The sequence below is a fragment of the Bos taurus genome, chromosome 27, assembly GCF_002263795.3.
Source record: "Bos taurus isolate L1 Dominette 01449 registration number 42190680 breed Hereford chromosome 27, ARS-UCD2.0, whole genome shotgun sequence".
Taxonomy (NCBI): Eukaryota; Metazoa; Chordata; class Mammalia; order Artiodactyla; family Bovidae; genus Bos; species Bos taurus.
The window spans coordinates 24877865-24903833 of record NC_037354.1 but is presented as its reverse complement, the minus strand read 5'-3'; the positions used below and the strand labels follow the sequence as shown (position 1 = coordinate 24903833).

The 25969-nt window shown below is 44.2% G+C and overlaps 1 protein-coding gene and 1 non-coding gene across 4 annotated transcripts in view; one reads left to right on the top strand and one right to left on the bottom strand.

The window, feature by feature from the left end:
• Positions 1 to 25969, top strand: part of MFHAS1 (multifunctional ROCO family signaling regulator 1) — a 112787-nt gene that overhangs the window by 71812 nt on the left and 15006 nt on the right. For 2 of the 3 annotated variants that reach the window (XM_024986453.2, XM_024986454.2), the window contains exon 2: positions 24767 to 24893. In XM_024986453.2, coding sequence (XP_024842221.1) covers positions 24767 to 24893 — 127 coding nt within the window. Of the gene's footprint in view, positions 1 to 6899; positions 7019 to 24766; positions 24894 to 25969 lie in introns of those variants that run through there. The other variant, XM_059882350.1, reaches the window with a different exon arrangement.
• TRNAG-UCC (transfer RNA glycine (anticodon UCC)) lies at positions 24290 to 24362 on the bottom strand. Its single transcript has one exon. It is a non-coding gene; the product is annotated as a tRNA-Gly (tRNA).

The window sequence follows — 25969 nt, the reverse complement described above, 5'->3', positions numbered from 1 at the left end:
CTCCTGCATCCCTTTTGAAAGAAATTGTGAAGCTCTGCTGTAAATCAACTTTTGAATAATCAGTAATCAGATTGACTTGTCCCTTCATACAGAGAAGGCAATGGCACCCCACTCCAGTACTCTTGCCTGGAAAATCCCATGGACAGAGGAGCTTGGTAGGCTGCAGTCCATGGGGTCGCTAAGATTCGGACACGACTGAGTGACTTCCCTTTAACTTTTCACTTTCACTCATTGGAGAAGGAAATGGCAACCCACTCCAGTGTTCTTGCCTGGAGAATCCCAGGGACGGGGGAGCCTGGTGGGCTGCCGTCTATGGGGTTGCACAGAGTCGGACACGACTGTAGTGACTTAGCAGCAGCAGCAGTCCCTTCATAACGCCTGACATCAGAAAAGATTTCCCATGGACGCGAGAACTGTAAGCGTAGCTGGGAGCGAGGTGATCATTCCTAGCCTAGCCTCCTTGCTGGACAAAGGTCGCAAGTCCTTCACTGTGTTCCATGAGATGTGCGGGGTGGCAATAGGCCTGGTAGTGAGTGACCTTCCATTTCCACTGCCTCCTCCTTGTTCCTTTGACCTCCTGCCACGGGGGCCTTGGAGGCATCCCATGAGCTTTACACGGAAGCCTCTAATCCCCTCGCAGTGCATTCCGGCTCCATCTGGCAGCTGCTTCCTCCCCGCCAAGGCCAGGCAGGCCGTGGCCTCGGACCCGTGGGGCGGGCTGCGTGAAGGTGCCTGTGACTGGTACCCCCGATCGGTCCCATCCTGACTCATCACGTTCTCTCATCTCTGCAAGGGAGGACAAACAGGGAAGGATGCTGGAACTAGAGGCCATTCGTTGCTGGAGAGCTTTTCTCTGTCGCTTGGGCTACTTTCTCTCAATCAGATGTGATTTGGGTTGCTGAGAGTTTCCAGTGGCTTCTCCTTTTAGACTGTTTAATTCCATGATGCAAACAGTGCCTCGGCTGGAGTCTGGACTCACACTTGACACGTGGCCAGGCCCAGATTCTCTGACAGGCCAGCAGGCTGAGGCCTGCCAGAGGGCACCCCTGAATCGGAGGACCCTGCTTCAAGAGTGAGCCTGGGGAGACCACGGGGTCTCTTGTGGGCACACAGACCCACCCTCCAAGGGGCCATGAGACTGTTTAGAAAATGGGACTGCGTGGGAGCCAAAACCAGAAGGACTCCATTAAAGAAAGAATGTGTGATAGAAGTCCATTTATGTGAAGTTATTTGCAGGAGTGAAGGAAGGGCGAGGAAGAGAAAGACATTAAGATTCAATGAATAAAGAAATTGGGAATAAATACAGCTATCACTCTTACATGACTGTTATATAATATACTGTCAGATGAAAGAAAGGAATGCTACACTTAGGCTTATGATTGGATTCTGCCTGGTGGAATAGAAATCAACCCCAGAGGTCCCTGGTGTGTATATATGTTTTATCTGCATGTCTGAGCCAGGAGAAAGGGAAGGAAGGGTCCACACCAGTTCACCCCTGGATACTTGAGATGGTGTAAGGGATTATAGCCTTTTCTTTACACATTTTGTGTTCATTTTCTTATTAAAAGCAGTGCATGGTAATTTTTATAATTACAGAAAATCAATTTAAAGAAATATTAAAAACAACAACAACAATAAGAAAGCTATTCTAGGGAGGGAAAAGGGGAAAAAAATTTATCCTGGGGTAGATTATTTTAAGTTTTATGCTTAACAGTCTATGTAAATGGTACAAAATTCAAAAGATACATAAGGCTCTGTGGGGAAAGGGAAGTCTTCTCCTCTTTCTCCTGGAGGCAGCCAGTTTCTCTGGATGGGGTTGTTTGCCTGTAGTCTGCCCTGGGTATCCTTTCAAGATGCTCTGTGTTTTTGCAAATATACATTTGAATGTAAAAATAGGGGAAGAGCAAGTCATGCCTCCCTCCCCCCTGCCCCTACCCGCAGTGGTAGCACTAAACACTGCTTGGGTCTTTTCTAAGTTAAAAATATTTATTGGACGTACAGAGCCACCTGACTCCTTTTACATTTGTTATACGTATATTCTATTATTTACACTGGTTTTGTTTAACCAGCCTTATGATGAACAAGCATTTGAGGTGTTTTCAGTCTCTCACTTTGGAAACAATGCTGAAGTAATTACCTGCTAGGATATCCTTAGACATTTATGGGTATATCCATAGAATAAATATCTTGAAATGGAACTGCCAAATTTCTCTCCAGAGAGGAGGTACAAACTGATGGTTCTTGCAGACATGTGCGGAAGTGCTAGACAGACTTCAGAGATCAGTGCTGCCTTGGAGATGGGTATCGTGTAAAAGCAGCAACAGGAATTTTAGACAAGGCATTAGGAAAGCCAGGGCCTTCTCAACTGCTCCTCTAAGGCTCTTCTCTTTCCAGAAGTTTATTTTTGCTCAAACCTTGTTTTTTATGTTTCAGATGGCAAGGTTGTGAGGAAGAAATAAACGTCAGTCAGTTCGTAGTGAGCTGCTATTATGTGCCAGGTGCTGGGTTAGGTCAGTTTCCAAATATTATCATTTTAATTCTTGTAGCACACATATGTGAGGTATGTATTTGACATTTACTATCCACAGTTCACAGATGAAAAAAGTGAGGCTCAGAGAGGCTAGGTAGCTTACCTAAGGTCACACAGTAGGTAAGCGGCAGAGCTAACTTTCTGAGTGTGTCAGAGTACTTACGTTCTTTCTGATCTTTCTCCTCTCTCTTAGAGAATTAGAAATCTCGATAGCTCTAGCCCTGCAGCAAAGGTAGGGATGTAGTGAGCAAAAACTAGGTATAGAAGACTGGTGTCACTTAGAGTTGAAATATGAATGTCTGCCATTGCTTGTGCCTTGGAAGCTCTGTAAATAGATTTGTGGGTTGTAGAGGAAGTTTGCTTTTGGATTATATGGATTGTCCTTAATGTACAAAGGGCTGTGTTCCAAAAATTCTTTAACTCTGAAGGAGAAGACACGGCCTGAGGCAGTGATGCTCTGACTGAAGCACGAAGCCCACGTAAACCTGCAGTGTTTCTAACAGTATTGGTGGCCGCAACGCCTTGGCACTCCGGTCCGTAGCAAGATGCATAGGTGAGGATGTACGAATAGGTAAGAGATATAAGATATAAGGAAAATATGGCAGTGTCTCCCACATCTGGGAGCTGGGATGGGGTTTGGGGGCATGGCTAAAGTGAGGCTCAGGGCTGGCACAAAACGCAGGGCAATAGAAAGCTTACTTAGGTGAAATTGTTAAAAGCATCACTGCTAAGCGGAATGGGGCCATGTATTATTTTTGAAAGTCAAATGTATGTAGATTGGCAACTGTCTGTACTTTTTGTTTGAAATGGCTTTATTAGACTAATAGCCTCTGATACAAATGGGCTTCAATTAAAGAGCCTGAATATAATTTGGTGTAATTTCTCAACTCAAGAAATAAGGGGATTTTTTCCTCCCATAAAAACCAGGATAAATTTTCTCATAAGTGATAGAGCTTATTGTGGTACTTGTTCATTTTTCTGTTCATTATCAAAAGTGGTGTGATTTCCACTTGATGGAGATTAGATGGTACTCTTTTGAGCTAATGTTATGAGTCAATCACTAGATTACTTTGTGCTTCAAGACTGAAAGGAGGGACTTCCCTGGTGACCTGGTTAAGACTTCACCTTCCAATGCCGGTGATGTGGGTTCGATCCCTGGTTGGGGAGTTAAGATCCCACATTGCCTCATGGCCCCAAAACAAGAACATGAGCAACAGAAGCAGTACTGTGACAAATATGAAGACTTTAAAAATGGTCCACATTTTAAAAAAAAGAAAAAGAAAAACTTATAAAAAATTGAAAGGATCCAGTGTCGTGATATCCTCTTCTCCTTAGCCTTGTCTTCTGGAAGTTTGGTGGGATAGCATTGGATGAATAAAAGCTTATGTCTCACCTCTAATGATACTCCAAAGCATGCAATAGGCAGAGAGTGGTTTCCTGAGACAGAAGAGGAAGCCAAGCTAACAAGTCTCTAGTTGGTCAGAGGTGGATGGGGATAGGTGAACCCTGACTTACCCTGTCGCAAGTGTCAGCTCTTACATTCCATGTTGCTGCTACTTCCTGAAAGTTTATAACCGTTGATGATGTTTAACTGCTTTGATCCACTAACTTAATAGCCATTGGTAGGTGGTATCACCTGCCAATTATTACCAGGTATTAGATAGTATCTACTATTATTACTATTAGAAGTTTCTGTGTGATTGTGTATGGCTTCAGTTTGAGTTTCATCTAAAAGAATATACTTTTTCATTTTACAAATATCACAGTGTGAGGCACATGTGAAATAATCATAAAAGCTGAAAAAAGAGTCTCAGCCAAAAAATGCATGCTTATGTAACACTTCCACCTTTTATGGAGTTGATCTGAGATTCCCTGGTTTTTCAGCTTGGACATCATGGAAGATATGGTTAAATGAAGTTTACCCTTCCCAGAATCTGTCGAGCATTTCATTTTTGAGGGGGTGAGGGTGGTTATGCTGTAACACCAGTGGGTGTTTCTTAGTGATAGTTTGGGTTTTTAGTTAACTTAATAGGGTTTGTTTTTGCTTTTATTTTTAATTGAGATATAGTTGAGATGTAATTGGCATACAGTAAAATGCACAGTTTGAAAGTGTACCATTGTAAGTTTTGAGATGTGTATGTACCCATTAAACTATCACCACAGTCAAGATAATGGACAAACCCACCTCCCTCAGGAATTTCCGCTTGTTCACTCCTGTCCCTTCCTGTCCTCCACCCTCACCCCAGGCAACCACCAGTCGTGTCCAACACTGCGACCCCATGGACTGTGGCCCGCCAGGCTCCTCTGTGCATGGGATTTCCCAGGCAAGAATACTGGAGTGGGGTGCCATTTTCTTATCCAGGGGATCTTCCCAATCCCGTGATCAAACCCAAGTCTCCTGCATTGCAGGTGGATTCTTTACTGCTGAGCCACCAGGGAAGTACCTTCTTTCACTCAGCACAGTTATTTTCAGATTCATCTATGTTGTGTATAGATGATCCAGTTGTGTATATCCATCCACTATAGCTGGATATACACAGTATATCCAGTATTTTTTATAGCTGATCAGTATTCCATTGTATAGATATATAACAGTTCATCATCTTCTCACCTTTAATGAACATTTGGGTTGATCCTGGCTTTTGGCTAGTTCAGATGAAGCTGCTATGAACATTTACATGTAAATCTTTCATTGGATTTATGCTTTTCTCTTGGGGAAAAATTTAAGAGTGAATAGCTGGATCACATGGTAGGTGTATTCAGCTTTTCAAGAAATGCCATCAGCAATGTCTGAGTCCCAGTTCCTCTATACCCTCACTAATGCTTGGTGTGGTCAGTCTTTTTCGTTTCGTCACCCCCATAGATGTGGTCTTCTGGTTTGGTTGCATTTCCCTAATGATTAATGACGTTGAGCATCTTTCCATATGTTTATTTATCATTGGTGCAACTTGTCTGGAGAAATGTCATTCAGACTTTTGCTTCCGCCCCCTTTTTAAATTGGGTTATCTTCTTCTTACTGTGTTTTTAGAGTTCTTTATATATTCAGAATACAGATCCTTTTATTAGATTTATGCTTTGCCAATCTTTCCTCCTCATGTGTCTTATCTTTTCATTCAGTGTCTTTGGAAGAGCATAAGTTGTTAACTTTGACGATGGGTTTACCATTTTGAAAGAAACTATTTTATTTACGGTATCAAAAGCACTTTCAAACTCAATAACCACACTTCTACTTGCAGCTAAGGTAGAGGAACAGAGACTGTACTTACTCTTGCACTTGGAAAAGAACCCAAGAAAAATATATAAAATCATGATATTTGAGACCCTGAGCACCAGGTGACAAAGGACAATGATCTTGAATCCTGGGCAACAAATAATTGTTCCAGCCTAGTGCCTTGAGAGTGCCCAGGCTGCGGTGCAGAGAAGGTGAGCTGAGGCTGAACCCCTGAATAAAGGAGTGCAGGATGAGTAGAGTTTAGAAGACAGAAGACTGGAGAGGAGAGAGACCTCCTGAGGGTTCCCTGGAGAACCAGCAGGATGCTGATCAGCGCAGTGTGTGAGCAAATGATCTAAGACTGTGGAAACCAGGGGGTGCTTAGATCTTATTTCTGCTGTGGTCTCCTCCTACCCCTCACTCAGAGCACTAAATAACTTGTGCCCCGCTTCCCTATTCCCCACCCCCACTCTCTAAATAACCCATTTCCAACTATAATTCAGAAGAGAGCATTTTTAGCCTCACCAGTTTCCCTAGAGCAGCAGTCCCCAACCTTTTTGGTATCAGGGTCCAGTTTCATGGAAGACAGTTTTTCCACAGACTGGGGTTGCAAGGGGTTGTTTCAGGATGACTCAAGTGCATTACATTTATTTTGCACTTTATTTCTATTATTATTATGTCAGCTCCACCTCAGATCATCAGACATTAGGTCCTCGAGGTTGGGGACCCCTGCCCTGAAGAGTCTCTTGAGTCATAATTCTCAAAATTTACAAGACAATCCAAGATGTTGGCATTAGAATCTCCCCAAATGGATCTTAACTTTGGCGTGATTTTAGTTTGTCAAAGATGTGAGAACCAGGTAGGATGGAAAAACAGACTGAGTTCCAGAGGAGTGCAGCGCTTCTGGGTTCTGCACCAAACTCTCTGTGTGGAGGGGGCAGTGATGTGCCCAGAAGTCTGCACACCTGCCCAGCTGGGCCTCTGTGTTCCCTTGGGAAGAAGAAGGTGTAGACTGTGGCCCCGGCGGCCTGACTTGTATGCCACACCAGCATCAGGTTTGGAACCACAGACCTGAGGGAGCTTGGGAAGCCAACTGAATATGCTGTCCATTTATGGACTCATCAAATGATGGATTCTGTTATTTACCATCTGTCTCAGGCCTGCTGCAGGCTGGGCATCGCTCCGGATGCTTGGATCCAACAGCGAACAGGAGAAATCCCCACACTTGTGATGCCTACATTCTAGAAGAGGAGACACACCATCAACCAGAATGTCAGGTGGACAGAAATACCATAAGGAAAATAAAGCAGGAGATGGGATGCGGGTGACCAGAAGATGGTGGGAGTGGGGATGATGCTGTTTGTACAGGGTGGTCAGGAAGTCTCTTTTTGAGCAGAGACCTGAATGAAGCGTGTATGGGGTGTGGGGAGGCTGGTTGGGGACCAGTGGTTAAAACGGGGTCCTGAGGTGGGAGTGTGCTTTGCAAGGAGGCCATGAGGCTAGAGCAGGGTGAGGAGGGGCAAGAGAAAGGAGCAGAAGATGCAGGACCCTGTAGATGTGTGAGTGACAAAGCAGGCAGAGAGTCTGAGCAGATGAGTAACGTGGATTGTGTGGGAATCCCTCTGGCTTCAGTGGGGAACAGACTGTGGGATCAGGAACTCAGCTAGGAGAGCATCCCACATGCAGGCTGATGGTGATGTGGACCAGGGAGCTGATGAAATGGTCAGATAGATGGGTTTGAAGCTAGAGCAACGGGATGTGCCGATGTATTCAGTGTGTGGTGTGAGAGGAAAGGAGAGATACAAAGGAGTCCACGTACTTTTTCCAAAGTAAGCGAAGAACAGAGTGGACATTCACAGACATGGGGAAGCTTGGAAAAGGAGTACCATGTGGGGCATGGGGCCAGTGGGAATCAAGAGTTTGATTTTAGACATATTAGTGTCCAAGTGACAGTGTTTAATAGGTAGTCAGATCTCAGTGTGATATTCAGGCAAGAAGTCAGGACTGAAGGTGACCTGAGACCGTGGCTAGGCAAATGGCCAGGTTTCTGGGAGTTTCCACATAGACTGAGCTGCCCTTGTAAGTGGCTCTTTGCCCTGATAAAGCCATCCTGTTTGGGGGTCCCTTACTTTGTAATGGACATTAACATTTTCATGATTATGTTCTTTTGGCTTCACTGAGGCTTCATTTGGAAGCTGGCTGCACCTACCTGCTGGAAGATGTACCTGAAAGATAAGAAAAAATAGACTTAATTGAATAAGAATTCTTTCTTGTTCACAGTTACAACTTTGAAGAGGTTAGAGATGAGGGCTCGGCTGCCATTGGTCTTGTGATATAACACTTTTCACGATGCCAGGGGCTTTTTGTTTGTTTAAAACAGACTCAAGTCCAGGCTGGATCTTCTGGGAATGAATCTTGGATGGGGGGAGTAGATAAAGAAAAGCTGATGTTGGAAGAGGGTCTGGCTGGACCACTTTCCTGGTAGTGTTTGTTGATACAAGTGGGTGATATTCATGTGCAAAGTAAGGAGGTGGAAGAATTTCAAGGTTCCTTCTAGGCTCTGTGGATCTGACTCTAGTTTGTGGGATCTTTCAGGCCCCTTTAGTGGCTTCTTAGCAGCCTCCTCACCCAGAGAAATTCATTCTGCCTGCCCCTCCCTTTCTCCAAAGAAAAAATGAATTTGCAGGAATTCTTGTCGTCTTCCTTCAGAGACGTGAAGGTAAGATACAATTTCCAACTGTTCTTCAGGACTTCAGATTCCTCCCTTTGTCCTTCAAAACCAGGTCGACTTCGACAAGGCGGCCCGGCCACTGTTTCAAATTTCAGTTCAGGTCCTAAAGGTTGCTCCCCTTTTCAGATGAGAGGAGAACTCAAGTTGGAGGGAAACCGTTTTAGCCTGAAGGCTTTTATGAAACTGTCTGCATTCACTCCTCTGAGCCTGGAACCGTTTCCAGGAAGAAGTAGCTGACAGGCTATCCAAATAAAGAGTCACCTTTTGAAAGCACTCCAGCCCAGCAGCGTGGGGGCTTTTTATGATCCTGACTTGTATCTTGAGAGCAGGCAGGCCAGAGCTGGGTCTGGGCTCCGTTCCTCCTCTCCCTCTCCTCCCCTTAGCGCACTTTGATCTGTGAAGCATGTCTAATCCTCAGCCAAGTCTGCTAGAACTTTATCCAAAGCAGGAAAAGGGGAAATATTTTTCCTTTCTTGGGTGGATTTGTATTTATATAAACCCTTAGCAATGCTGATGGAGCCAAGTGGCCAGCACACAAGTCTGAGGATCAGGGTGTTGGAATGACTGAGTGCAGGATCGGGCAGGGCAGTGGGTCCCTGTACCCTGGGTCAGCTTTGACATGGGTCAAAGGTCGGGAAAGGGTGGTGTAAGTCCTGGCGTGCATTTTGCTGGAGGATGTGCTTATACATAAGGCCGTTTATACAGCAGCTCATGCTGAGCCAGCAGCTGATCAGTTAACTCCAGATCATAACTCCAGTGAGATGTCTGTATGTATGTGAATGATTAGTTCACTTTATTTCTTCTGTCGTCACTAAGAATATAGGGTGTGGAAGGTCTTAGCTGTCCTCTGAAACTTTAGTGTCGGAAACTTGACATTTTCACAGTGTGTCTGTTATTGACTTACTGATACTTGCATGGATCTGTCCACACCTTTTTGGACCAGCTCTTGCACTCCTCAAGGGTAGTGAGTTTTCGCTTTTTTTCTTGAGGTAACACTGATCTGTAGCATTATGTAAGTTTCATGTGTCCAACATTATATTTCTACTTCTGTCTACCCTACAGTGTGCTCACCACCAAGAACTAGGTTTCCATCCATCACCATCCATTTCACTTCAGTTCAGTCGCTCAGTCATGTCTGACTCTTTGCGACCCCATGAACCGCAGCATCCAGGCCTCCCTGTCCATCACCAACTCCTAGAGTTTACCCAAACTCATGTCCATTGAGTTGGTGATGCCGTCCAACCATCTCATCCTCTGTCGTCCCCTTCTCCTCCTGCCTTCAATCTTCCCCAACATCAGGGTCTTTTCAAATGAGTCAGCTCTTTGCATCAGGTGGCCAAAATATTGGAGTTTCAGCTTCAACATCAGTCCTTCCAATGAACACCCAGGACTGATTTCCTTTAGGATGGACTGGTTGGATCTCCTTGCAGTCCAAGGGACTCTCAAGAGTCTTCTCCAACACCACACTTCAAAATCCTTTTTCACTCCCCCGACATCATCCTTTCCCTCCTGGGAGCCACTGTTCTCTTCTCTGTATCTATATGTTTGTTTATGTTTAGTTTGATTTGTTCATTTGTTTTTGCTTATTAGGTTTTTATATTCCCCATGAGTGACATCAGACAGTATTTGTTTTTCTCCACCTTATTTCAGGGTGGTGAGTTTTTCAGGCATGTTTCACATCGATATGATGGCTTTCTTGTCCTAAAACCACTTCCTTTAAGCTTCAAGTGGTGCCTCATTGTTCTATGATTCTAGGCTACAGCATGATTTGTTTCCAGACGTTCTAGAGAAATCTTGTACAGAATCTAAAGATAGCATCCCTTGTTCTTGTGATACCATGATTTGTCTATTGTCACTGTGGTTTAGTCACTAAGTCGTGTCCTACTCTTGCAACCCCATGGACTATAGCCTGCCAGGCTCCTCTGTCCATGGGACTTCCCAGGCAAGAATACTGGAGTGGGTTGCCCTTCCCTCCTCCAGGAGACCTTCCCAACCCAGGGATCAAACCCATTTCCTGCACTGGCAGGCAGATTCTTTACCACTCAGCCACCAGGGAAGCACATTGTCTGGGCTAGTCTGGACATGATGAAGTTATTGACAACAGCCAGTGTACAAAACATTGATATAAATCAATCTTTTTTAAAATTTTTAAAAAATTTATTTTAATTGGAGGCTAATTACAATATTGTAGTGGTTTTTGCCATATATTGACATAAATCAGCCATGGGTGTACATGTGTTCCCCATCCTGAACCCCCCTGCCACCTCCCTCCCCATCCCATCCCTCTGGGTCATCCCAGTGCACCAGCCCTGAGCACCCTGTATCATGCATCAATCCTGGACTGGCAATCTATTTCACATATGATAAATATACATGTTTCAATGCTATTCTCTCAAATTATCTCACCCTAGCCTTCCCCCACAGAGTCCAAAAGACTGTTCTTTACATCTGTGTCTCTTTTGCTGTCTCGCATATAGGGTCATCGTTACCATATTTCTAAATTCCATATATATGCATTAATATACTGTATTGCTGTTTTTCTTTCTGACTTCACTCTGTATAATAGGCTCCAGTTTCATCCACCTCATTAGAACTGATTCAAATGTATTCTTTTTAATGACTAATACTCCATTGTGTATATGTACCACAACTTCCTTATCCATTCATCTGCCGATGGACATCTAGGTTGCTTCCATGTCCTGGCTATTGTAAACAGTGCTGCGATGAACATTGGGGTACATGTGTATCTTTCGATTCTGGTTTCCTCAGTGTGTATGCCCAGCAGTGGGATTGCTGGGTCATAAGGCAGTTCTATTTACACTTTTTTAAGGAATCTCCACACTGTTCTCCATAGTGACTGTACTAGTTTGCATTCCCACCAACAGTGTAAGAGGGTTCCCTTTTCTCCACACCCTCTCCAGCATTTATTGCTTGTAGTCTTTTTGATAGCAGCCATTCTGATCAGCGTGAGATGGTACCTCATTGTGGTTTTGATTTGCATTTCTCTGATAATGAGTGATGTTGAGCATCTTTTCATGTGTTTGTTAGCCATCTGTATGTCTTCTTTGGAGAAATGTCTGTTTAGTTCTTTGGCCCATTTTTTTGTGATATAAGTCAGTCTTTTATTTCACCATTTTTTGCTCTTTCCAAACTCCAGATTCTGGAAACCTCTCTGGAGGAATTCTTCTACATATTAGTAAGTGCCATGGGAGCCACATTCACCTGCTGTCCCAGGATGTTTATCCTGGCCCCCAGGAATGTGTGTCTGATAGGGCCTCACACTTCAAAGGGGAACCTTCTTCAAGTTTCTCCCTGGCATCTCATCCCAATGCTGGGGTAGACACTTGGGCAAGAAAACTCCCTGGGGACCCTAGGACTCTATCAGCAGGTGAAGAGAGTCTAGACAGAAAAACATCCTGGAGGAGGAGAAGAGGATGGGGGCTCTTGTTTCACTACAAGTAATGGAAATGGGGGGGGCGGTGTAGAAGTGGTAATTTCAAAGTTTTGAGTGTGAGGAAGAATGGTGCAGAGGGTAGCATGTGTGCAAATAAAAACAAAAAAATGAAGAAAAAGGAAAAAAAGACATTAAGAAGAGGAAGTGTACACTTGTGAGGGAAGATCTGCAAAGAAATTTTGTCAGCCGTTTTTTTCCCCTCCTTGGTTGAACTTTTGCCAAATGCTTGATCTAAGGTCCCAGCTCTTTTGATCCAGAAGAGACCTGTGTGATGATCCATCCAGGAGGCGCCTTGGACCAAATGCCATTCTTCTTAGTGGAGCATACCTGAGACGCTTAGTCACCTCCTTCTGTCCCTCAAACAAAAAGCTTTATGTAATTAAAAGCAAACATAACTATGAGGACAATCATCTTCTGTCCCGAATTGGGTTAAACAAGGAAAGGCTGGGTCTGTCTGCTCCCAGGGGAGCACTGGGCAAAAAAGGAAAAATTCAAAGTGTGCGTCATCTGTGCCCCGATTTGCAGGGGAGGCTTGGCTTCCATTGAATTACTCATCAGGAGTGTCTGAGGGCTTCACAGGTTAGCATCAATTTTTTTGAATTGAATGCGTCAAAGAAGGCATCAGGAGCATGGTCTTTGTTTTTCCTTCTGCCTGTAACTGTCACCACTGTTACCACCTTGGAGGGTGCTGGGAAGAAGCTGAAGTGTTGAAATTTTGTTTGTTCAGTGCAGCCTAATGACAGGCCATGCAAACTCGCTGAAGGTAGGTACTGAGTTGTACCGTAGTTCAAGGTCATCTCTAAGAACCCCAGATGGCCTGCTTCTGTAGGCTTGTTGTAGGTTGTACTCTCTTAATGATAAGACTTTAAAATTGTCCCCAAAGCTTCAAGGCACAGAAGGGCATTTCTGAGTGATTTTTTTTTAAAACAAAGTCCCAGCATTGACAATCAAAACTGGAGAATGCAACAGATCTTGGAGACAGAAATGCCTTTACACTGTTAACTTGCCTAGAACTCACTGGGTTCCGACATTTTGAAGAATGACATGACTAAATGGTGAAATGAAAACAGTTCTGGAAGAGATTCACAGTGTCTGATGGTGTGAGTTTTTGCAGCTGCCTTTGGAATTCATAACTTAGGATGTGTCCGATTATTAAGTGGTCCGATCAGTCTATTTCCAAAAGGAACAAATTGAGCCAAAAGCAAAGTGTTCACGGGAGGAATGCAGAATCCCTGAAGTTTAGGGAACCCTTCTTGGAGTCTCAGAGTGCCCTAAGAGTGTATGGTATGGCGAGGTGCCGGACGAGAGCTGTGGGCACCCCAGCTGACTTCCCTGTGACCAAGCAGAAAGACGCCTGCTGAATCGAGGGGTACCCCAGTTTCCTGGTGAGTTCAGCAGTAACTCCCAGGAGACCTCCCCGGAGTGTTTTGAGGGTGGCCTAGCTGGCTTTCTCATTAACTCAGCAGCACCCAGTGGGGGCAGCTTTTCAGGGACTCCAGTTGGCGCCCCCATGTAGCCTCATTTCAACAGCATGCTCCCCACCTTCCCCCACAAGACAGCTTCCTGGGGAATTTTGTCAGCACCCAGAGGACAGTCTGCTTCTGGCTTCGGCCACCTGACTGTGAACTAGTCTGGCCTGGGCAGCCCAGCGGGCTTCTCCCCAGTCCAGGGACTACACCCCACCCCACCCCAGCTCATGAGGTCTGACTCTTGGCCTGACCGGCGGCTCCCCCATGTCCAAGCCCTTCTTCCTTGGCTCTTCTCCCTCAGCCTTGGCATATTCTTTAGAATTCTCTTTCCCCTTGGTAGTGAATCCCTTGTAATAGGTTAATAATTATTTATATTAAACCTTAGTCTGTGGTTTCTGTCTCCTGAGTAGGCTGAACCATAGAGCCAGTAAATCTTAGCCAAGACAGGAACTAAGGCTAATTCCAGAACCCAACTGCTTTGTATCATTTCTCTGCGATCAGCAGTTTCATATACACTGAGGTGATTATTGTGATTAAAGTGCTTTAGACTGATTTATTTTTGTCTTTTTAAATTTTTATTGGCGTATAATTGATTTACAATGTTGGTTAGTTTCAGGTCTATAGCAAAGTGAACCAGTTATACATATATTTACTGTTTTTTATATTCTTTTCCCATATAGAGTATTACAGAGTACTGAGTACAGTAGGTCCTTATTAATTATCTTTATACAATAATAGAGTGTATATGTTAATCCCAAACTTGCAGTTTATCCTTCCCCCTGGTAACCATAAGTTTGTTTTCTACATCTGTAACTCTGCCTCTGTTTTGTGAATAAGTTCATTTGTAATATTTTTTTTTGGTTCTATATATATAAGTGATGTTGTCTTTCTCTGACTTCACTGTGTATGACAGTCTCTAGATCCATCCATGTTACCACAAATGGCATTATTTCATTTTTTATGGCAGTAATATTCCCTGGTTTATATGTGCCACATCTTCTTTAGCTACTCCTCTGTCAGTGGACATTTCAATCGCTTCCATGTCTTGGCTATTGTAAATAGTGCTGCAGTAAGCACTGGGGTGCGTGTTATCTTTTGCAATTATGGTTTTGTCTGGGTCTAAGTGCAGGAGTAGGACTGCTGGGTGATAGGTAGTTTTATGTTTAGTTTTTAAGGAAATTCCATACTGTTCTCCATAGTGGCTGTACCAATTTACATTCCCACCAACAGTGTAGGAAGGTTCCCTTTTCTCCACACCCTCTCTAGCATTTACCGTTCGTAGATTTTTTGATGATGGCCAATCTGACTGATGTGAGGTGATACCTCATTGTATTAATAGTTTTGACTTGCATATCTCTAATAATTAGTGATGTTGAGTATCTTTTCATGGGCTTTTTGGCCATCTGTATTGTCTTCTTTGTTGAGATGTCTCCTTGCTGCTAAGTCGCTTCAGTCATGTCCAACTCTGTGCGACCCCATAGACGGCAGCCCACCAGGCTCCCCCGACCCTGGGATTCTCCAGGCAAGAACATTGGAGTGGGTTGCCATTTCCTTCTCTGATGCATGAAAGTGAAAAGTGAAGTCGCTCGGTCGTGTCTGACCCTTAGCAACCCCATGGACTGCAGCCCACCAGGCTCCTCCAGCCAAGGGAATTTCCAGGCAAGAGTACTGGAGTGGGTTGCCATTTCCTTCTCTGATGCATGAAAGTGAAAAGTGAAGTCGCTCAGTCGTGTCTGACCCTTAGCAACCCCATGGACTGCAGCCCACCAGGCTCCTCCAACCATGGGAGTTTCCAGGCAAGAGTACTGGAGTGGGTTGCCATTTCCTTCTCCAGGGGATCTCCCCAACCTAGGCATCAAACCCGGGTCTCCTGCATTGGAGGCAGACGCTTTAACCTCTGAGCCACCAGGGAAGTGTCTCCTCAGACCTGCCCATTTTTTGATTGGGTTGTTTTTTATATTGAGCTACATGAGCTGTTTGTATATTTTGGAGACTAATCCCCTGTCAGTTGCTTCGTTTGCAGTTCATCACATCGGCCTCCAGGGCCTTTGTGCTGGGCTCCTTTCTCTTTTTTGTCTTCTAAGCCTTGTGATCTTTCATTCACTCACTCACTCCTCCATCTACCCACCTGTTCACTGTAGTAGTGACACAGAGCCTTAGAGCTGGAAAAAACTCAGAGATGAACAAGGCCCTCACCTCAATTCTGTTTTTCGGGTGTTGGAGGTACAACATAACTCACAGCTTCTTAGAAAATTGTTTCTGGTTGTGGGCCCCATTTCCACCTCCCATTCTTTCCCTAGGCCTCTTCAGTCACACAGCCGTCCCCACCTTCTCCCGTCACCTCCAAACCCAGTGGCTCCATGTCTGCTATTACTTTGCTTGTCCACCCAGCCGAATTTGGTACAGCTGGTCACCCTCTTTTTTTGAAGGGGTCTGGTTTCTTTTGTGAAGCCACGTTCTCCTGCCTTGTGGCAGCTCCTGACTGGCCTCTCTTCTTTCAGCCATCAGCTAGGAGCACCCCAGGCTCCGTCTCCAGTTCTTTCGCTTCTCTATCTACTCACTTTCCTGGGTGACCCCATTCACTTTTATGCCTTTACCAATCGCATGTTTGCTGATTTCTTCCGAATCTTTACCTCCAGCCTTAATCTTTACCCCAAAGTCCAGAATTGAACAAGTAGTTGCACACTTACCGTGTGTGTCTAACAGTCAGATCTAACTTGACCATAAGAGAGCTCCTAATTTCTCCCCTTCCCACAAGTCACTTCTCTCTCAGTCTCACAAGTAGCACCACCAGCTGTCATCTTCTCAGACCAAAGATTTGGAGTTATCCTTGGTTATTCTCCACCTCTTACCTCCACATCCAAGTCACTGGAAGTCCTGCTGACTGCCTACAGAACACAGCAGTCTCTCCATCTCTGTGGGCTCCTCTCCAGACCAGGCCTCTACCACCTCTCACCTGGGATCATCTGTGAGCCTCCTCAAGTCCCCCTGCCTTTATTTTGCTGTCCTTACACAGCAGCCAGAGTGATCTTCTCAGATCAGATGCCATTCAGTTCAGTTCAGTTGCTCAGTTGTGTCCAACTCTGTGACCCCATGAATCACAGCACGCCAGGCCTCCCTGTCCATCACCAACTCCCGGAGTTCACTCAAACTCACGTCCATCAAGTCAGTGATGCCATCCAGCCACCTCATCCTGTGTTGTCCCCTTCTCCTCCTGCCCCCAATCCCTCCCAGCATCAGAGTCTTTTCCAATGAGTCAACTCTTCGCATGAGGTGGCCAAAGTACTGGAGTTTCAGCTTTAGCATCAGTCCTTCCAAAGAACACCCAGGACTGTTCTCCTTCAGAATGGACTGGTTGGATCTCCTTGCACTTAAAACCTTCAGCATGGCTCTTTACCACTTAGAATAAAGACCAAACATTTACCCCTGGTCTGCAGAGTCCCCAGTGTCTGGGCCTCACTCCCTTCCTTCCTCCTCTTGTCATGCTTCTCTTTCACCCCACAATCTAGACTCTTCTCTGGGCAACCAAGCATCTTCTACTTTCATGATTTTGCATTAGTGGTTTCCTCTGCCTGGAACGTTCTTCCCATGGTTTGCTTCTCCTCATCATTTAGATTTCAGCTTTAACGTCACCACCTCGGAGAGGTGTCTCAGGAAACCCAGTCACTCTCTCTCTCATTACCCTGTTTTAATGATCTGTGTAATGAGGTCTTAAGTAGTTATGCAGTTTTTTTCTTACCAATCTTCCTCCTAGACTCTAAGCTTTATGAAATCAGGGACTGCTGTCTACCTTATTTCCTGCTGTTCTCTCAGAGTCTCTGGTGTTGCCTGTCTGGCATTAATTGGTGGTGGTTATGTACCTGTTGAATGAATGGTGAACTTAGTAGCAGAACCAGACCTAGGACATAAATTTTCCTCTTTTGTTTCATATCTAATTTATACCAGGATTTCTTTTGCCAGTAAAGTCTTTCCTGCCTGTTAAGTTATTGTGTCTCCTGTATACTTAAAGGTTATGTTAGGATTTCCAAAAACAATTCCAAAGCCACATTACCGTTTTGATTTTAAATTTACTTATAAATTTCACCTTTCATTTAAATATGATAGAAAAGACCACGTTCAGTGACATTTTGTGACCTATATCCCTTGGTTTTAAAACTTTTTTCCCATTTATTCCAATTGGTTATTATAAAATGGCCCTTTAAGATACTTTTATAAGTTTGGAAAAGCAAGTTTCCATAGTTGTGCATGGTTTTTACCTCGTGATAAGGATGTTGGCTGGTGATGGGTCCAATCCTGGGCTTGGGGATAGAGGGACCAGGTCTGTTGTTGCTCGTGACATGGACTCACTGTGTTACTTCCTACATGTCAGTTTCTCTTCTTAAAAAGTCATCAATTCATCATCACAATGGATTTTTTTAAAATCAAGACTACCAAAATGTACAACCAACTCTATTGCTTCGGAGCAGCTGCCCACCTGGAGCCTCCCAGCTACTGTGCTGCGAAGAGGCTCAGCTCTGGGGACCCTCCCCTGAGACAGAATCAGGCAGCCAGACCTGCAAAAGCTGGTTTGCTGGGAACCAACAGGTATCGAGAGCTCGCTTCTGCTCCCTTCTCTCATGCTCTTGAGTGTGCACAGTGGCATGTTTCTATTATGTTTTTATTCAAGTGCACTTGATTTACAATTTGTTAGTTTCAAGTATACAGTGTAGTGATTCATTCTTTAGATTATACTCCATTATATGTTATGAGATAATGGTTATAATTCCCAGGGCTTACAGTATATCCTTGTTGCTTATCTAGTTTATGTATATTATTTTGTATCTATTAATCTCCTACTCTTAAATTGTCCCTCCCCGTTCCCTCTGGTAACCACTAGCTTGTTTTCTGTACCTGTGAGTGTTTCTGTTTTGCTATATACATTTGTTTGTATATTTTAGATTCCACATATAAGTGGTATCACACAGTATTTGTTTTTCATTCTCTGACTTATTTCACTAAAGCAGAATATTTTCTAGGTCCACTGATGTAGCTGCAAATGGCAACGTTCCATTCTTTTTTATGATCAAGTAACATTCCATTGTGTGTATACACGGAATCTTCTTTATCCAGTTACTGGTGATGGGCTCCTGGGTTGCTTTCATATCTTAGCCATTTTAAACATTGCTGCTATGAAAATTTGGTGCATGTATCTTTTCAAATTAGTGTTTTCCCAGATACATACCCAGGAGTGGAAATACTGAATCATTGGGTAGTTCTATTTTTAATTTTTTGAGGAACCTCTATACTGTTTTCCATAGTGGCTGCACTAACTTACTTTTTAAGTGTTTACTCCTCCTGTGTATATACTTTCTAGGTTTTATTCTGTTTTAAGACAAGATATCCTTTTATTTTTTTCTGGCTCTCGTCTTCCATATAAAAGTGACCGTGGAGTTCTCGCATCTTGCTTCTCTGATAACTCTGTGGGCTTGCAGAGTGGGAGCCTTCCTGCTCATGGGTTTCCGAGGATGCTGCCTTTGCCCTGAGGGGATGTGGGAACATGTATTTGTGTATCACTGCGCCTCATCCAGAGTCACGTTTAAGTAAAAGACCGCAATGGACTTTGGGCGGTGAAGGAGTGAACTTTAGACTATTCCAGCTCTAAGAGGCCTTGAAATCTAGATAGTTCCTTGTTTAATAGAACTTATATAATTGCTTATTTTAAAATTTCCAGGCCACTTTTTCTGTTTTGAGGGATGTTCATAACTCAGAACTTCCTGGATCAGGAAGCGGATTTTATTCGCATGGAAAAAGGCAGGTTTGGGCCTTTTGAAATGTGGTTTGGGTCATCATAGTGATACACTTTCAGTATTTTGCATAATGTGCCAATATTTGTGAATTCTGATGATAAGCAAAAAAAAGACAAGCTCATTTCACTTATTTCCCGTTGTTTAAAAGTCATAATAAAACTTGATTTTCTATCCTTTCACAGGGAAAAAACAGCTGATGAGAGTTCAGTAGCATTTTAACACCAGAAATCTTGAGACAGAGTAATTAAGTAAGAATAGCTTTTCATAACTTTAATGGGCACAAAGAGACTGTAGACTTTAGCCTCAGGGGATGCAGTGGTCTGCTGATGTGGCCAGATTTCTGCTTCTTCAGGAAGACTGTATGAAGACCCTACATGAATAGAAAATTGCCAACAGAGGAGAAAGCACCAGCATTTCAAGCTGGCACCTCCCATCAGTGTGAAGCACACTTAGTCTTTTACTTAATTGACTCAAGCATAGAAATAAATTACCTGAGAACCTTTAGGCCTGAATGACCCATTTCACTCCAAATCCATTTGTGTTCCTTATCAGTATATGTTTCCAATGAGAATGCACTTTCAAATGTACTTTCTACATAGAAATATCAGTCTGTTTTTATTGACTACAGAGAATTCTGTCTTCTGAACTGTGTCGTACTTTTTAATCATCTCCCCCTCATTGAATATTTGAAACGGTTACTAAGTTTTCAGTGTTTTATATGACTACAGAGAATTCTGTCTGCTGAATTGTGTCATAATTTTTAATCATTTCCTCTTTGTTGAACATTTGAGAAGGTTACCAAGTTTTCACTGTTATATAAACAGTGTTGCTATGAACAGTCATTGTATAATTTTTGCCAGAAAGAAAGACCCATTCCTTGAAGCAAACCCCTAAAAATGGAAATATACCAGGTCACATGTATATTTATCCTTACTCTGTTGGTAACACATTTTCTGTGAATATAACATTTCATTTTGCAGTTCCTACCAACTTTGGAATTTCTTTTTATTAGCGTTTGCTAGCAATAACAGATGCATCATGAATCTAAAATTGCCACACTTCCAGGTCTTTTCCAGTCCTGCAAATCAGGACTGTCCTTATTAGTATGTCCTTCGCATTCATTCTCTAGCATCTCATAAACTTCCTTTGGGGCACCCACAGTTAGTACATTGTTCTTCTTTTCATGTACTTGATTCTCTCCAATGCCTGAACCCTCTCCCTCAAGGTCTTGGCATTAGACTCCTGTATCCCTGCCCTGTTCACACTGTAAGATCTCCCTAAAGTGAAAGTCGCTCAGTCATATCCAACTCTTTGCAACCCCATGGACTATACAGTCCATGGAATTGTCCAGGCCAGAATACTGGAGTGGGTAGCCTTTCCTTTCTCCAGCAGATCTTCCTGACCAGGAATTGAACCTGGGTCTCCTGCATTGCAAGTGGATTCTTTACCAACTGAGCTATCAGAGAAGCCCCACTAATTAGATGCTCAACCAATAGCCCTGCTTTTGTTTGAAAATCAAGTTTGTGTTATGGAAATTTGAGCCAATTAGCTTCTATTTTAAGTAGCTAACACATTAGGAACCATTCTCTGTATTATTGATTAGTTTTGGGGGGTTTTTGGTGGGGGAGGAAAAGGCTATTTTTCTTCCTTTCTTAATTTAGCAACTGGGCACATTTCTTTTTTTTTTTTTTAATTTTATTTTATTTTTAAACTTTACATAATTGTATTAGTTTTGCCAAATATCAAAATGAATCTGCCACAGGTATACATGTGTTCCCCATCCTGAACCATTTCTTAAATCCTTAGAATCCTGGCCCTGTACAGTAGCTTGTTTGAGTGCACATGCGTCCTGGAGCTTGTGAGCAATTCTGTTTCTTGCTCTGTCTTCCACAGTTCAAGTGAAATCTTCATATGCATGAAATTTCTTGATGCCTTCAACTTTCCAACTGTTTCAGTGGCTGGCAGAGATGCTGGGGTAGGACCCAAGCAAAATCAGTTACCTAGACCTTTCCTTTGTGAGTCTGGAAATCTGGGGCGGGGAGCATAAAGCTCTTGGTTTAGAGAAACTGATAGCCAGTGCTTAATAGTCAACTGCAAGTTATTTCAAATTCTCTGGCAAACTGGTCTTCTCACCAAAACCTGCAGTACCCCCAGCAAGGAAGCCAGCCATGCAGGAACTGCAGCCTGGGGCGGGGGTCTGTGCCCTGTGGGCTCAGAAGTTCAGTTGTGTCTGACTCTTTGCAACCCTTTTTTAGGACTATAGCCCACCACGCTCCTCTGACCATGGGGTTTTTCAGGCAAGAATACTGGAATGGGTTGTCATTTCCTCCTCCAGGGGATCTTCCAGACCCAGGTATTGAACCCGTATCTCCTGTGTTGCAGGTGGATTCTTTACCACTGAGAAATCGGGGAAGCCAGGGTAGGGGCTTACCGTCTGCATTTGTTATCCTGGGCTCTTAGGCAGCTGCAGGCAGAAGGAGCCAAGCCTGTGTGAAAATTCCAACTGGGAGAGAGTTCTCAGGGGAAGCCAGAGATCTCCAGTTTAGGTTCAAGCCTTGGGAGTAACCTTGGGACAGAAAGTAGAAATTGAAAATATCAGGTGAGGAAGCATGGGAGGGCGGCCCAGGAGTGGAGATGTTAACAGGCATGAGTGGTTCAGAACATCCTCTTGGGACAGTTGTAGCCCCATGGTACGTGGTCGGTTGGTTGGTTTAAAGTTCTCTGTGGGACTTGGAGCAAATCTGTTAAACTCAGAGAGCTTCTGACTCATAAAGTGGTATTTGGACTGGATGCCTTCCAAGGCTCAGTCTGGTGTAACACACTTTTACTTTGGTTCATTTTATGACTTTGAGAGCATTTCATGTTTATGTTTTTAATTTTCATTTTTATAATTTAGATTTTTTCCTGGCTGGTGTCAGATACCATGTATCCATGATACAAGCTGCTGCTAAGTCACTTCAGTTGTGTCCGACTCTGTGCGACCCCATAGACGGCAGCCCACCAGGCTCCCCTGTCCCTGGGATTCTACAGGCAAGAACACTGGAGTGGGTTGCCATTTCCTTCTCCAATGCGTGAAAGTGAAGTCGCTCAGTCGTGTCCGACTCTGTGCAACCCCATAGACGGCAGCCCACCAGGCTCCTCTGTCCATGGGATTTTCCAGGCAAGAGTACTGGAGTGGGGTGCCATACAAGCAAATGATGCTAAATTAACTTTTGTAGTCATTTGGTGTTTATATTAGTTTGGTTGTGTGTGCTCAGCCATTTTAGTCGTGTCTGCCTCTCTACGACCCCGTGAACCATAACCCCCCAGGCTTCTTGGTCCATGGGATTCTCCAGGCAAGAATACTGGAGTGGGTTGCCACACCCTCCTGCAGGGGATCTTCCAGACCCAGGGATCAAACCTGCACCCCTTATGTCTCCTGCAAGCCCTTAGCTCAGTTAAGAAACTCAAATTACATTAGATTCATATTGTTCAAAGCCATATAAGAATGTTCAAACCAGGAAATAGTTGTCTTTCAAATACGTCAATACTTAGTTCATTACTGAATAATAGCATTTTTGGACTACTTTTCTACGAAAGATGTGTTCTGGAGTAAAGCAGCAGTCTCCACCTTGCGGGGTGGGGGGGGGAAGAGCCCCAGAGATGGGCTCCCCAGGTCACATTCCCCATTCAGTCCCTGCCTAGGCTTGACTCTAGGTACATCACATAACCTCCTTGCATATTAGCTTCCTCTTTTACAAAACAGCCTTCCCCCGTGGCTCAGATGGTAAAAAATCTGCCTGCAATGTGGGAGACTTGGGTTCAATCCCTGGGTCGGGAAGATCTCTCAGAAGAGGGCATGGCAACCGGCTACAGATTCTTACCTGGATAATTCCATGGACAGAGGAGCCTGGCCAGCTACAGTCCATGGAGTCTCAGAGTCAGATACAAGTGAGCAACTAACACTTTCACACTTTTTACTTTTGCAGAATGAGGATAAACCTTATAGTAACATTGTAAAGAGGAAATGACAGGTATATGTACAGCTGTCTGTTCAGTGCTGGGATATGGTTATGCTCTCTCAATGTGAGTTCTGCTGAAGGTGAGATGTTTAGATATATGGATTTTGAGGCAAAGGATTTTTAGTTTGTATCCTCACAGGTTGGCATACACTCTGGTTCCCTAGAATTTCAAATCAGTAATACAAGCGATGGCTGTCACAGAGTCAGTGTTTTATTTGCAGTAGCATCTTTCCCCAGTTGGCATATGATTGGTCTCTGGTTTATTTACTTTCTAAGTAGGGGGATTTGGCACCATTGTCCACCAAAATCTGTTTTTTGAAATATTCTGAGCAAGAGCACCATGCTGACCATGAAAACAGAGAAAGGTCAGGGTGCTCCTGGTTAAGTGGACGGTGGGGAGGAAACCAAAGGCACCGCTGGTCTTAGGGGGGATTTGATGATCTGGTTGGAGAGACCAACCAGGGCAGAGTACACAGATTTCCTTTGGGGCTTGTGGTAATCCAGTAAGTGAATTATCTGTTTTTACTAGCTCCCATGACTCATAAGAGAGCTTTGTGTTGGTCCTTTCAAATCTGCACACCTACCCACCCAGGAAATCCTCTTGCCAGCTTGAAGCTGGGCTGTTTACCTTGATAACACACCTTTAGTTGAATGCCCTTCCAGATCATTAACGCAGGGCTTTGTTGCAAGGCTGCCGCGACTCCCATCTGCCCAGATCCTAATTATGAACGCCTCCTTGGCAGCTCTGCCTCTCTGGGGCTCCAGGGACCCTGGCTCAGTTTGCTGCGATGTCTAGATACAGATCTCTGGAGCCCGTCTGTGGAAAGGAAGGTGAGGAAAATAGCGGCAGATGCTGTCTTTGTCTGGAACGGTGGCCTCCCACCACCACCGTTAGCAGCTTGTCCACCTCACCGTGGAGAATGTTCTAAGGACAAAGCCTGTTTTGCTCTGATTGATTGATTGTTCTCTGACTCACTCCTCCTTCCTACCTCCCCTGTTCCCCCCACCCCCAAGTGCTGGATTCCTCTCTATGGTGGTCCAACTTGTGTTTGTTTTTTTAAACCTGTATTTATTAATTGCTATAGCATGTAGCATGTGGGATCTTAGTTCCCCGGCCAGGGATTGAACCTGTGCCCCGTGCAGTGGAAGTGCAGAATCTTAACCACTAGACCACCAGGGAAGTCACAGGGTAGTCCCATTTTTGAAGGCAAGTCTCATTCATTAGGGCTTCCCTGGTGGCTCAGATGGTAAAATCCGCCTGCAGTGCGGGAGACCTGGGTTTGATCCCTGGGTTGTAAAGATCCTGTGGAGGAGGGCATGGCAACCCACTCCAGTATTCTTGCCTGGAGGATCCCATGGACAGAGGAGCCTGGCGGGCTACAGCCCATGTTGTAGCAAAGAGTCGGACATGACCGAGAGAGTAAGCACAGCACAGATTTAGAGGTGTGCAGACACAAACATACACATGCATACGAAACACTGAAAGCTACTGGGATGATACCTTGTGAGTAGGTTCTCACAAGAACTTTCATACAAGCTATGTATACCCCACTCATTAACGCATGTTTCTCTCTCTGCCTGCAGGGGAGTTGCTGAGTCAGCCCAGACCAGAAGGAGTGGCAGAGATCATCTGCCCCAAGAACGGCAGCGAGCGAGTGAATGTTGCCTTGGTTTACCCACCCACACCAACTGTGATCAGCCCGTGTTCCAAGTGAGTTCTGACCCCATAGCCCCCGTCCCTCACTCTTGGACCTGCCTCAGTCACTGTGAGAACGAAAAGCCACGTTAAAGTACCTTTCATCAAACTCTGAAAAGCCCCCCTCCCGGGGCAGACCTAGTTTTCTGGGTGATAGCAAAACCATGGCTTATACAACAAACTAGGAACTTTCATGTTTTGTTATTTGTGGTTTTCTTTTGCTGATAAAAGTTAGAGCATTTTAAAATAGCTTTCTTGAGATATTACCCACCTATTATACAGCTCACTCATTTAAAGTATATGACTATTTTTTAGTATACTTGGAGATATAATGCAACTAAAGAGAGCAGTTTTTTCTTTTAATTCTGCCATTGTATCAGAAAACAGTGAGAGCTCATTAAGTAAGAAAAGCTGTAGAAAATCTAAAGTAGACCCCTTTCTTGCTTGCGGGTCTCTGATTCTCTATCAGTCCTGACAATCAGAGGCTGTGGTTTGCCCCCACCCTCCCCAAAATGAACTTAAAGACACAGAACATGCCCGTGTGAACTAACTTCCGTATACAATGTTAGCATTAAACTCACATGATGAATTTAGGTTAACTCATCTGTTTGGCTTTTTCTGTAGTGTTAAGAACCCAACAGCCCACTTTTACACTGAGATGAAATACCTTTCTTTCTATTGCAAATCTTGAAAAGTAGCAGTCCCTGGTCATCTGGGTGATATCAGCAAAGGATTCATGAAGGAAATTTCCATTTTTCTTCTTAGTTGACCATACAGAATTCTTTTTCCCCCCATATCTAAGCTTTGTGTAGGGAGGTTGGAAAGTTCACACTGGAGAATGGTGACCTGTCATGCATCTTGAGAAACTTGCTATCAGGCTGCATTCCTGAGAGCTTGTGTGATAGGAACTCATGTCTCTCGACCCTCCAAGTGTCTGCAGAGTGGGGGTCTGCAGGGGCTTTCTCATGCATTCACAGCTGCCCCCTTTTCTGTAAAGCAGCTGACTCATTAGACAGAACATCCCTAATCCATCTTTGCTGGAAAACATCACTGAACACCCAAGGGAAACTTCTCTCGGCTCTTCTCTTCAG